The sequence below is a fragment of the Oreochromis aureus genome, linkage group 18 (assembly GCF_013358895.1).
Source record: "Oreochromis aureus strain Israel breed Guangdong linkage group 18, ZZ_aureus, whole genome shotgun sequence".
NCBI classification, from domain to species: Eukaryota; Metazoa; Chordata; class Actinopteri; order Cichliformes; family Cichlidae; genus Oreochromis; species Oreochromis aureus.
The window spans coordinates 29,643,272-29,657,249 of NC_052959.1; the positions used below are offsets into that span (position 1 = coordinate 29,643,272).

Consider the following 13,978-nt stretch of genomic DNA (forward strand, 5'->3'; position numbering starts at 1 on the left):
GTCCTGTACAGCTTCATGCTGCTATAAGCCAGCCAAAGCTCTTTATTAATTTTAAAAGACATTTAGGAGACATTCAGGAACAAGGAAGCTGTTTTAGCATTTTGTTGCTTCTTTCCAAACATGTAAATATCTCTTGGTCATGTACATTTTAAGGCACAAGATAAATTAAGAAGACACAGAAGTGAAACCGCTTTTCAGCCCATATGGAATAGAAGAGAAAAAGAAAAGTCCCATTCTCTCTAAGAGCAAATGTAACACAAGTCCCAAAATACTCACATGTCATATACTATAGTTTACTTGTGAATTTTCCCCCTTGCATACAGAATATTTATAATTATGTTGCATGACACACAAAAAAAGAAAAAGAAAAAAGTAAGGGGCCACTTTCACCAGACACACAATACATGTAAAACCAGCATTTAGTTTTGTTATGTTACTTCCATATGGGAGAAGACAAACCCGACCCCAGAGGCACAGGTTTCAAATCTGATGCTTTACAGAAAAGACGGGAAACACAAATAAAAAACATCAAGACATTAAAATGCAGTTAACATACATAAATGTAAAATACTTTGTCAATGCTTGATGTGAGCACAAGGCAAATATCCAGAAGTTACATTGTGAGAATCCAAGGTCAAACTACCCAACTTTTATCAACAGAAAATCTGCTGTTCTTTGGCTGCGTCGGGTCACATACACAAAAGCTATGGTTGTTTTGTATTTTTTTCTGATACAAATCCCTTCAGATTGTGTGCTGTAAAGTCAAAACTGTATTTAAAAAGATATAGAAAACAAAACGCGGAAGATCATTTTCAACTCATGTCTCTGCACCTTCCTTCAGATGGCATTCAGAGTTAAGACTTAAGTGGATTCATAAACAAACTGAACAGCTGATGCTAGTGGAAATATGAATGCTACCGCAACAACAACAAAACCTGCTCTGAGTGTTACAAATACATAGAAACATTTGTTTCACTGAAGAAAATCATGGTGCCAAATATTTTTAAAGCCACTATGTGTAGATGCCTTCCAATTTGTAATCCCTCTGAAATCGGGTGACATAAACCAACACAAGCCAAAACATTTATCGTCTCTATAATGTTAAGCCTCTACCATAAAATATAAATAAAAGTTTAAAAACCAAAATTGATTGTCATTATGTCTTTTTCCATACGACCAATGGAGAGTGTCCGTGGACAATTTACACTTCTACACATAGCGGCTTTACGTACATGGAGGATGAGTGGGTGATCCTTAAAACACTTCTGTTAAAATACAGTTTTATGATGGAATAGTAACACATTTTGAGAAAAACAAAAACCCGTAAAACTTAAAACCAGCAGCTGTCGAGATGAGTTAGCTTAGCCTTCTGATGAGCCTCCCTCTGCAACCAAAACATCTTAAACTTTTTAAACACGGCTTGTTAATTAGGTTTACCGATGTTCAGCTACCACTAATAAAAAAAGGTTCCTCTATGTGGCCTTTAGTCCTATCACACAACTTTAGCGTAAATAATTATTTTAGCCAGCTGTTACTTAGTTTATTAATAAGGTTACCGATTTCAAAACACTAAATTCTCTGTAAGGAAAGATAACGTATATAACACAGCACCTTATGGTACAATAAAAGATAATTTTGAGGTCATCTGGACCATTTCCATTCCCAAGGTGTCGAATAATGCCGGAACACCGATGTCTCGGGTATGCATTGAGACGTTTGGCATCTGTGCACTGACTCAACACCCATGGCCAATAGTGAGAGTGAAATAGGTCTCACTCTTCACTTTTTACAAATAGTTACTTGGTTTTGTTCAGTATTTTTGTCCAGGTTTAACGGGCAAACCTGTAGTTGTGGTGAATAAATGTAACACAAACAGAGAGGGAAGAAATCCAAAAAAGACACAAACTTTATTGTTAAACTGAGCTAAGCTAAGCTAAGCTAAGCTACACATCTTCTTGCAGAGACCTGCGAGTGAAACGTTTTCATCAAAATGTTAAACTATTCCATGAACTTTCAACACTATTTTTTATCACTTTTTATTGTTTAAAAAATGTACTTTAGATGAATTTTGGCAATGTTTGCACCGAGTAAATATGATCATCAACAGATTAAAAAACAAAACAAAAACAAAAAAAACGTGCAAATATTCATATTCAGTTTTTAAAAAACAAACAAGTAACACTTAATAATGGCCTTATTTCAATGTAAACCCAGAAACGTGTCAGCAAATGAAACAACAGTTGTGTGTGCACATCGTTATTTTTGCTTGGGTTTTGCACACACACACACACACACACACACACACACACACACACACATTCGTTATTACGGTGAAATAAAGCCAGTGTATTACTGTGTTACTCAAAACCCCACCTGCGCTAAATAATAAAAATACTTGTCTCTTTGGTGCGACTCTGTCCAGAATGTTTTTGCATTTAAAAAATAAAAATTAAATCAAATAAAATAAAATTATAAACAATCATTTGGCCAAGTAAGACACCACGACTCCTTCTCACTTCTACAATACACCCCCGTACTCTGATTTGTCCAGCATCACTGTACATTATTTACACACTTGTACACTGTCATTCTTTGTGGAAAGACAACAACAAACAGTCACTTCTCTAAATATAGAATATAGGTTTCCATAGCACTACACAACGTAGTATAGTTCTCTACATGTATATACTCCCTTTAGCCAATCACTCACTTCTTAAAGGGAAGGTTTGCCTTGCGACTGATGTGATTAAATGAGTGTCAAAAGCTGCTTTTCTTAATCAGTTTGTTTCTTACAGTTAGAAATAATGAGAATGATTAAAAGAAAACACATTGTACTGTAGAGATGGAAGTGAAGTGAATATAAAGTGGAAGTGTGGTGATATGATGACGATACTAATGATGGCGACTTAAAGTTGGTTGGACTTGGCCAGGCCATCTGAGCTCAGCTCATACCTGCAGGAGGAAAAAGTAGTTTAGAGTTTGCTTCATAATCCATGAAATCTGGCTTTTTGCAACCTTTAACATCACATCACTTTCATTTATCTCCACTACAGGCACATTTGCCCTTTCTCCAACTGTTGTCCTTATACCAGTGATTTATAAACTACTGATGGATGTTTACTGTCATACAGCTTATTGAACGTTTGGCCTCAGGTCTGAGCCTTTTTTACAAAATCAATATCACAATATTTAAGCAGAAAATTGACTAATCTTCTTTCACTCTAGGTTCAGTGACATGTATTTGTATTCCAATGTATTGTAGTGTCTTTATAGAATATGCACTTTTGCCCATGGGTGCAAAGGTTAGGACAGATTTCCAAATTTTAGCTAGTTAATATTCATTTTACAGAAGATGACTACATAATCAGGTAACCAGAAATCTGGCACTTCTCCTGAGCTTGTTCTTGTTGTCTAAAAAAGAATTTAAAAAAGGCTATTAACAAACTAAACTGACTTTAGACGATAGCCCACTGGCAAAGCCAACAGCCTCTAAACATTCTGCACAAAAATGACTGGCCAATACAACATAAATAAATAAATAAATGCAAAATGGAAAAGTTCTAGTACAGCAAAGCTCATCTCTGGCCAAATTTTTAATATTCATGCGACGTGTATTTCTAGGTAAGGCTAGCTGTAAGCTATTGATGCATTCACAATATTAATTTCAAAAAATATAATCTAACAAATTAAAGACAAAAATAACTCAATGATAATCTACTCAATCAAAAAAAATATATACAGGCAACCTTACATTTGAACTCATTATTCTCCAAGCCATGCTGTGAGCTCAATATGACATAATAAAGCAAACTGTATTTGTTTTAAATCGATTTGAAGCGAGATGAATGACTAACCATTGTGTCCAACCCTTGGTGATGTGATCATGAGTCAAGTCCACCAGAACCTGATTAAAAAAAACAAACAAACCCACAAAGTTTATCCAGTCAAAATAATGCACTTCATAGAAATATGACACTAGAAGCAGAAAGAACAGCAATACTTGAACTTTTAGACAAAGTCTAACAAAATGAGGCTTCTCTCAAAACCAGTGAAATTTCCACTCCGACTGCTTCATTTTGTTAAAGAAATGCTTTTCAGTTACACATAAATACAGACAATAAATAAAAGATGTCTGCACCTTTCCAAGCAGGCCTTTGTGTTTGGAGAGCAGACCTCCACCGTTCTTCACGGCAACATCTAGAGTCCGCCTGTGGAGCTCCACGAGGGAAACGCTGAACTCAAACCTAAACAGGCAGATGGCACAGTGAATTTTTATGAGCTTTGCTCTGCTTATTAAATGGCTGAAAGAAAAAAGTGAGAGGGGTGGACTCACGTCATATCGTAGACCGGGTTGAGGTTTTTCTTGACTGTGGGAGTTTTCCTCCGACCCGACCTCCGTTTGTCAGGAAGCAGGTAGAGCCGGACGTAAGGATCCGAGCCATGATCAGTGAACGCTATGAGGTTTCTGAGGAAGTCAACAAAGGGTAAGAGTCAAAACAGTAATGTGTCTGATGAAGAAATGTCCCATTTGTGTTTAATTACCTGCAGCTGTGAACAGCTACGATGAGTTTGTTTCTCTGGGAGCTGTGTCTGATCGTCAGCTGGATCTCCCCCAGTGGGAAATGACTGGGGCCTGAACCACTGTGAAGACAGAAAATACATCAAACATGTTCACGATGCCTGAGCTGCAAAGACCTTTTAGGTTTGTTGTTGCATACTATCAAAACACACTTATACACCAACCAAACAGCTACCTTTGTTGTTCAACATGTCCTTAAATCATGATAAGAAGATGTCAAAATATTAGGAACTATTTGATAAAGATTGATAGATACTTGTGAAAGTGCTCGAGTCTTTGCTGCAGCTCCTGAGCAGCGTAAGGGTTGGAGATGTCTGAAGCAATGCTGGGAGTTGGCTCCTTGCCACTGGCCAGGTGCTGCTGGGAGCCTGAGATGGCCAGGTTTGAGGTGCTTCTCCCAGTCTCCGCCAAGCTCTTCCCTCCTCCACCTGCACTGCCATCCTGCCCAAAGTCCATGCTTCGCTGGGTCCTCACAGTCTCCTTAGCTTCTTTCTGCCTGCTCAGCACCTCCTGGGCTGACACGGAGGATGATCTGGGAATGTCTGAGGTAGAGGTGGGAGGCTTGGGCGATTCTGAGGAGATAGAGGGCCGTGGGGTCGAGTTGGAGGACTCGGATTTGCGGACCTGCACCGAGGACGGGGTGGAATTTGAAGCTGTTGAAGTGCCCTTATCCATGCTCAACACCTGAAATCATCAGGATACAGAGAAAAATAATTATTTTTACAGTTTTGAATGGCATAAAAATCAACAAAAAACAAACCTAGGAAAAGGCATTTCTGTATTTTTTCAGTTTGAGAAAAAGTTTCAGTTCGAGGAAAAAGTTAGTTTCCCTACAAATAAGATTTCAACACAGACATGCTCTGTGGCATGTTTGGTTTCTGTAAACTTAATCACAAAAGAATAGCATCACAGACTGTTTTCCACTCTGGAGAGACACCAGGTGGTTAACTAGTTTTAATATTAAAGATGCAAAAATGGGTAACGTTACTGCTGCCTTACAGACTTTACTGACAGAGAGTCTCAAATCTTCTGTACTGTTTAGTTAACCAGTACTGTTAGCATTCACTTGAGAACTGCTGATAAGCTTTCCTATGAGAGGGTAAACAGAGGCCTGTGCAGGCACTGCCTACTGTTCTGCAGAAACTGTGCTGAAATTCAAAATCAAAATCATTACTCATACATAGTTTTTAAAATGATTCTCCAGAAAAGGTCAAAATGTCATTAACAATAACCCTTTATAAATAAATAATGCAGAAGCAAGACATATTATGTGAAAATACTCAAAAGTTTTAATTTTTGATTTTTCACAGAAGCAATGCGATGCATCGTCATAGTAACGGAGCAGTATGTACCGAGACGCTCCCCTAGCCTATCATCACATGACTTACTTCATCAGAATCTTTAGAAACCCCAAATCTCAAGTCACAGGGTGGGACCTGCATCGTCTTTGACAAGCTTTATGGCTTCAAAGTTAAGTGGCCCGGATCATTTTAGATTTGAAAACATAATCCTTAAGGAAAAAAATCGCTACTCCTTTACCCGCAGAGCCATCTTGATCTTGAGGGTACAGCTCGGTCCAGAGTTCCTCAGAGGGAACCTCTGGTTCAACGTCATCTCCTCTGCCTCCAGCAGGCGAGTCAGGGGCAGTGTTAATGTCCCCAATGAACAATCGTGCTTCTCATCCTTCACCTGAAATATAAAGTGTGATTAATTTGTTTTCCCTAAAGGGTAATCTAAGTTATAGTTCATACATTCAATTTTCTAAGCATTTATAAAATCAACTGCATGTCTTCATACCTCAACCTCCAACTCTTGGACTTTGGGATTGTGGATGAGGAAGGTGAAGGTTTCCTCCCACAACGGTTCATGAGTCTTATATTTGGTCTGGAAACAGACAGAAAGGAAGAGAAGAAGAAAATATTACGCACTGATGGATCATTCATTCGATGTCAAGAAGCAAGTGTACGGGCACAGGTAAGGCTCACGAGCTGTGAACCAATCACAGCCTTTATTTACATTTATTAAAGCTTTGATTCAGTTTGTTTATGAGTCTTTTATGTACAAAAAATGGCTCCCATTTTCATAATTGGCATCTTGGGAAATTAATAAATCAACCACAGTTAGCACAAATGAGGATTTTACGTGCTCTCACCTTACTCTCGTAGGACTTGTGTCCCACTCTGAACTGGACAAACGGGCTGGGATCACTGGTCACCTTCTTACCAGACTGCAGCAGGAACAAAAAAAAAAACAAACAAAAAAACACACACAGGGTTTGCAAACCAGTAATAATATTGAACTGGGTATGCTAGCATTATATGTAATCAGAGTGAGTGTTTCTTTGGAGTTCAGTTTGAAACAAAAGGAGTGACACTGTACTCCACTAAATAAATTAAATTAATCTCATACAGTGTCATTTTGTTACTTTTCAAGAAAGGAATTAAAGAAAAAAAGGACATCAGGTAAAAGTGCCCAGAACCAGTTAGTGTAGAAAACACACCAGATTATTGTAAAAGAAAAGATGAGAGTCAAACAAGTTTCAAATGTAGCTCAGACAACAACGCTGTTATTGACAGAATCAGTTTTAGTCAACGAACACGATGAGAGGAGTTTGTTAATGAGTTTTAAAAACAGGAAACATGATCAGCTGTGAAGTTGCTCTGGATGCTACAGCAGCACTTCCTAAAGCGAACATGACCTAATGAGTTTTAACTGAACTATCCAGGTTTTTAGATGTTTGATGTTTTTATTTAGTCTTAAGTGCTAAAAGCAAGAAAAGTAACATTAAAAATATTCACAAGAAGCATGTCTTTGCTGAAAATCCCCACAGACCTCTTTGCAAATGGCTTCAAACAGGAACTATTTTCTTCTGGCGAAAGTAGTTCCAGTGAACGCTCTAAATAGTGAGGTCTGTGAACCATCACAACAGACATGTTAGTCTCACTGTAAATATTTTAAATGCAATTCTTGGAGCTTGGTTGACCATTTCAAATACACTCCCTGACCGTTTAAGGTTGCCACAACTTTCCCTAAAAGTTGTCTTGAGTGTCTAGATCGGTAATAGTATCCACAGAATTGGTAAAAGGTATCGCCACAAATAAGGACTTCTTTTTCAGTCAGCGATCAGAAACTGAATTCTTTATTTGTTCAGCTTCTGAGTTTTAGAAGAACTACAAAATAACCATCAGTAGCAAAACTTGTAGCAACGGGAAACTGAGAAACAAATTCAGATTACTCAGATCAGTATTTTAAGTTTTGTACTTTTTCCCTGAATGTGCTTAACTGCTTCATATACTACATGGCCAAAAGTATGCGGACACCCTTTATCTTCAGAGTTTCAGCAGAAATCCCAGTAGAGCAGCTTTGCCCCAGCTCCCTATGCTCCTCTTAAACGGGAGTTTTTCCTTCCCGCTGTCACCACGTGGTTGTTCATCCGATTATTGAGGTTTTCTCTCCTAATACAAAGTGCTTTGAGGCAACTGTTGTGATATGGCGTGATGTAAATTAAAGTAAATCTACGTGCCAGCTTACATCAGCTAATGGCTCAGTTGGTTTGCAACTCTCTCATGGTGAATCGTCATTATGCTGCTTCTGCAAGCCACTCTGTAACCCACCTCATCTCCAGCTTTTCTGTTTCTTACATTTCAATGTCAAATTGGTGTGGATGAGGGGATCTTGCTGCTCGTGTCCCTGCCTTTATGGTTGCCAAATATGAGGGTAGAAATGCCCGAGGCCCCAGAACAGAGCCACACGGCAAATAGAAATGACCGCAGGTAATATAACAATGCTATTTTGACGAACGTGAGCCTTAAGCATCTGATGTTTTAGACAGGGCTCTTGTACTTAATGGCAGCATTCATTTTTTCCACTTATTCAGCATAGCATTCCCCTCAACCTTAAAGCTACATACATTAATAAAAAATTGTTTAGAAAACCCCTAAACCCATGTCTGACATCGAATTTATCAACACTGAACTATAACTTTCCAAAACAGACACTACAACATCCACTGGCCAGCTGTCAAGCTCTTTTGTTTATTTCACAATTAAGACTTTTCTCAAACAAAGCATTGGAGTCCACATACTTTTGGTCATATTGTGCATAAACATTACTGTATTTCTTTATATTATTTCCCTTCAGTGTCTGATTGGGATGGGTGTGCTTGGTTGCCGTGGCATTACCTTGATGGCCTTACTGACCGAGCCCTTCCTCAGCCCCGCTTGGTTGAACTCTAACGGATTGCGCTTTGATTTTCCCACAGGGACAAGGAAGGAGAGAGCAAACAACACCACACACAGACACACACCACCAGGTTATTTGGGAAAAGAGCCGCATGCCGGGAGGAGGTGGAGGAAGGATTGGTGACAGCACACCAACACCATCGGCATCACCAGATGTATCGGGATGCACCGCACAGTGACACAGACAGAGAGACGACATGGATGATCACATGGTTAGTGTTATTCCCCAGATAAACCATGACATGAGGTTAAAACTAGAGCTCAACCAACAGCAAATTCAGGCTGACGTACACAGATGAATGAAAACATTGAACTTTTTACACAACATGTCATTAACCGCATTGATAAAAACATTACTTTTAGACACTATTAAATAGTTTGGATATTAAAAACTCAATTCTTTTTCTGTTTTAATGAAATAATGAGGATTCTAAAAGATGTTCATTTATTATGCCAAAATATCAGCCAAAACACATTGATTGGACTCTAGTGAAAATACCACAGCATTAGGTAAGAGTCAGTGGATATAATGGACAAGAAAATACATGGATGTCAGAGAAAAATGAAAGTCAGATGATTTGTGATATAGTAATGACTGGGGAACATATATAAAGATTTCTAAATGGAATGAAAACAATGATATTAAGACCATGGACAGCAAACCCAATGAAAAGTGTTTCAGTGTTGAGGAAGAACAGAATGGAGTGAAATGGCAACAAAACAGAATGTAGCATCCTGTTATTCAACTTTCAACTACATCAAAGACAGAAACCAATAATTTTAGAAGGAAGAAGTATTGTTGAGGAAAAGGAAGGGTAGCTGCACATGCCACTGTAAGGTGTATCAACAGGGTAACAATGAACATCATGTTGATGGCTCGTTTATGCTCAGAGTGGGCCTTCATGCATCAGGTTTTGGGAATTAGAGAGAGACTTTAACAGCCCAACCATGGGCAGAATAAATATATTACGCCCTGGGATGAGGTTGGGTTAGAAATATGAAGGTTCAGTAGGAATAAAATGGCTTTGATGTAACTATACAAAACCTCATCAAGTCAGTATTGATCCAGCACAGAAAATGGGCTGAAAAACTCAAGCTTGTTTTTACATCGTGGGCTCGTGATGACATGAGAAGTAAGACGTTTAAGGAATTCACAGACTTGATGACCATCAAGGGGTTTGAGTTTATCTGCCATTTAAACTAACAGAGGACTTTCCATAGATATACACATGCTGACACCTTACTGGTCACTCTTATAAAACCTGGTTATTGTTGAGTTTTGCTTGTATGCAATAACAGTTAGATACTTGATATCAAGGAGAGATAACCTATGATCATTGAAGTTTATCCTCTCAGATCTTTTATACCTTATTCTATAATTAACCATTTCTTCCAATGAGGTCCATTACTGTCTATAAAATTACGATAAAAGACGCCTCACGGACTCTAATAGGAGGCCCCTGTGGCAAACCCTAGAGTTCAAGTCAATAGTTAGATGAATGAGTGCACCCTCTTCAGATCTCCCCAAAACACTCAGGCCTCACCAAAGCGACTGACCCAAAATAAAAATCGTTTACAGCCACACCTATACATTGTATTGATGGGTCAACATGGCTGCCATATTGGTGAAACATCCAACAGAACCCATAAATGTTTTAATTTCCCTGATATTAAGCTTAAGAGAAGCTTTACTTACTGTGCCCTCTCCTTAAAAAATTGAATTCAGCAGGAACATATGAAAAGAAGCTTCTCACATTTCACGTTATCATTCCTTGAAAAGAGACATGCCACAAACCAGCGGTGGTATCTTCATGTATACATGTATGTCTACTATAAAGTAAATGCCATCTTGGCATTCACCATCACGCGGTCTGTGCATTACTTTAAAAATAATCACACTGGCTCCAGGTTTTTGTGGAGCTCTGGCCCCTGGTGTCAGAATTAAAGCGAGTGGGGACATGGGAAGGGGAAAACCTGAACACACAATGGGCTTAAACAGGAAGGATGGAGGGAAGCAATCCACAGAGAATTCACCCTCCCTAGTCTACAAATCTCACAATGGTCAAAACACATGCCTTTCTCCTTACAAACTTCAAAACAACTGAGATCAGTAACTTTGCCCCTGTTTTTTGGACTAAATCAAGTCTGTGAGCGCTGAAATGAACAAATTTAAACTGTTTATGTCTGATTTGTTTGAGAAGACGACATCGAAATGGTTCAAACTATTTTCTGTTTTTTTTGCCGTCTCATTGCAGAACACAGAGTAAGACTGAATAGCTTTTAACAGTATCCACACAGCAGTATTGATTTGTTTACCCTTTTACAGTAAAACTCAATTGCTCTGATAAAATGGAATCTGTGTCGGCAGCCAAACAGAAAAGCATCAACATGGCTTATTTCTGAGGAGGAAATGAGCCGTTGATACAGTGAATTAGCTGCGGTGAAGAGAACATGAAACTTGATTAGTAGAAACAATGTACCATAAGTCTACTCATTCTGCGAGACCAATAATATCTTGTAATACACAATAATGGTGGAGGAAGGATGCTTTTGACAGGCCTTATATGTAAACAATCATTGTGGTTTTGATCATCTTCCAGCCAAACCTTTTTCTCGTGTTCCTCAGCTTTGGAATCAGTCAAACCAATCAACAACAATTTAACAAACAATAATTATATTAGGGAATCTAACCCAAGCACACATAGGGATCCATGCTCATCAGGCAATCTTTTCTTCTTTTAAACAAACAAACAAGGAAGCTCTCTAATCATGCCATTCTCACACTGCAGGATGCAGAAAACTGCCAGCGGACTCACAAATAAGCTCCGATAGAGAGAAGCCGTGTTCTCGCAAAACACGAGGCCCGCCGCGCGCCTCTCTTTTAAGTAGCCAGAGCCCAAGTTCCCCTCGAAGACACTCTTCAGAGGGAAGAGGAGGTGAGGAAGAGAGAGGAAAAGCAGAGAAGAGGAGGCTGAAAAGAGGAAGGTCAGGTCTGTGCTACAGAAATCAGAAACTAACAGTTCTTAACAGAGTTAGCTTTTTACCACCTGCCACAAACAACAACGAGTGAACAAACAGAACTGTTTTAGTTCAAGTATGTTTCCACCGTACAGGGAATGTGAAACTGTATTCTTTGTGTAAGACGACAAAGTAAAACTACCACATTAGGAAAATATGCTGAATATATTTAGAATATAAAATGTAGTTTAATTATTTTTTTTTTTATGGAGATCTTCAGTAAAGGCCGCATATTATAAATCATCCATCTCAGACTCTTTGCTAAGCTTTGGAGATGAAGTCAGTACTGAGCTGCACTTCTTCTCTTCTGACTTAAAGACAATTTTTCTCTTCCAAAGCAATTTTTAATCTTCATCTTTGTGCCTGATAACTTTTCAGAGATTGATTTTTACTTGTATGCTTGCAAAAAATATGAAAAGCTAAAAGGTTATTACAACAGATATTACTACAGAGAGAAGAACAAGAAAGAAGTAGCAAGAGAAGCAAGAGACCGAAGTGATACAGGCAAAGTTAAAAATAAAACTGATCTCAGAGTCTGCAGAAAAAACAAAATCCCAGTGAAGAACAAAGAGCTCAGCAAACACTGCAAACACTGGTTCATTGAGCTTCAACACACTTAGATCAATGAACAGAGCAGCTATATCAACATAATCATCCTCGTCTTTCAGCTCTATACATTAACACGTATTTAGGTTTTAATTTCTGTTTGTGTAAATAAATGCTGCTGCCGGTCACGAATGCGACGTTCGGCCGGGTCGACTCACCGGAAGGTTTCTGGCCGAATCCAGGAAGACAATGAGCACCGCAGACGAGAGGCCGTCACTGGCTTGACTGCGATCTGCTCTGACGTTCGACAGCACCTGTGAGGAAAAAGAGTTAAAGTTCCAACAAAGCAAGACAACATCTCACATAGCGAGTTTAAAAATGTAAATGGAGTGCTGGATTTAAGCTCCGCCTGGTGACTGTACCTGGTCCAGCCTTTCAGGGGTGGACAACAGAGACAGCCACTCCAGTTTGAGGTGTAACTTCCCTGTAGCCACTTCTTCCAATGGAAACCACTGAAGTGAAGAAAAGTTTTTGTTAATTCTCACACTAGAACAAATGAAACAGTTGAAAAAATAAAGGTAAAATCCATGATTTTGTCTTTTCTTCATTAATATTTATCAAAAACATTTTTTTGTATAATAGATTCAGTTCATAAGAAGACAAACTAGGTTCTTCTTTATATTTCAGGAAGAGCAAAATTGTAATTACAGCAAATATCATCACTCATTTACTTTTTGTTGAATTATTTAAAATGATGCAAGTTATAAAAATAATTCTAAATTAAAAAAATAGTGTAACTTAAATTCACTAGTTCAATCTATTTGTTTGAAATCACTAAGTTTGATTGGCTATTGTGACGTCAGATAATGCCAAGCAAACAAAAACACAACAAATGACATCATCTGTCTGTCCATCAGGGTCCTACTGAAACTTACAAAAACATAATTTTATTACAAAGTGCAAAGAAAAATCCAAGAGTTTCTACTTGTATGTGCAGCAACGAGCAAACAGCATTAAAGTATAATGTGATAAGTGAATAAAATTGCAACTGGATCATTAAACGACTGAAATGTTACTTTAAACCAGCAGCGTGCCAAAAGCATTGAATGCAGCACACACCTCATCGACCTTCTGTTCCTTCTGGAGCTCGGCCATGTCGATTACAAGACTGGAAAAACAAATTAGGAAGAATTTGAATAAATAAAATTTAAAATCCCTGTGCAATATCCTCAAATGTCTTATTTTGCCCAACGCCCCTAAATAATAACAGCAATTCACATTTATCAAAGATTGTCTGGGTGTTTGGATTTTTTACAGGGAAAAAATGAATTAGTTATAAATATAAGCTGCGGATGAAGTTTCCTTATTTTTGCCTTCTGTTGATTAAATTTTCACAGAGGTTTCAGAATGACGCTGACTCATCACAGCACACGACAGACTGTGTCGTGACGCTGCGCAATAATGAAGTCTGGTGGGAAATGAAATTCAGACACGCAGTGCTGCTTTCATTAAACGCCACCAAGGATTCGGCTTGAAAGCTGCGATTGCTTTCCGAGGCCTCGTCCTCTGATGAAAACCTGTTACGAATCACATC

The 13,978-nt window shown here is 38.4% G+C and overlaps 1 protein-coding gene across 3 annotated transcripts in view; it reads right to left on the reverse strand.

The window, feature by feature from the left end:
• The window catches only part of esyt2a (extended synaptotagmin-like protein 2a), a 52,491-nt gene continuing 38,513 nt past the window's right edge, over nt 1-13,978 (reverse strand). For 2 of the 3 annotated variants that reach the window (XM_031754371.2, XM_031754369.2), the window contains exons 12-24: nt 13,504-13,552; nt 12,807-12,896; nt 12,603-12,698; nt 8,761-8,823; nt 6,732-6,806; nt 6,377-6,463; nt 6,119-6,268; nt 4,836-5,263; nt 4,543-4,641; nt 4,334-4,465; nt 4,139-4,244; nt 3,855-3,904; nt 1-2,952 (exon numbers count right to left, since the gene is read on the reverse strand). In XM_031754371.2, coding sequence (XP_031610231.2) covers nt 2,907-2,952; nt 3,855-3,904; nt 4,139-4,244; nt 4,334-4,465; nt 4,543-4,641; nt 4,836-5,263; nt 6,119-6,268; nt 6,377-6,463; nt 6,732-6,806; nt 8,761-8,823; nt 12,603-12,698; nt 12,807-12,896; nt 13,504-13,552 — 1,471 coding nt within the window. In that variant the 3' untranslated portion in view covers nt 1-2,906. The remainder of the gene's footprint in view (nt 2,953-3,854; nt 3,905-4,138; nt 4,245-4,333; nt 4,466-4,542; nt 4,642-4,835; nt 5,264-6,118; nt 6,269-6,376; nt 6,464-6,731; nt 6,807-8,760; nt 8,824-12,602; nt 12,699-12,806; nt 12,897-13,503; nt 13,553-13,978) is intronic. The other variant, XM_031754372.2, reaches the window with a different exon arrangement.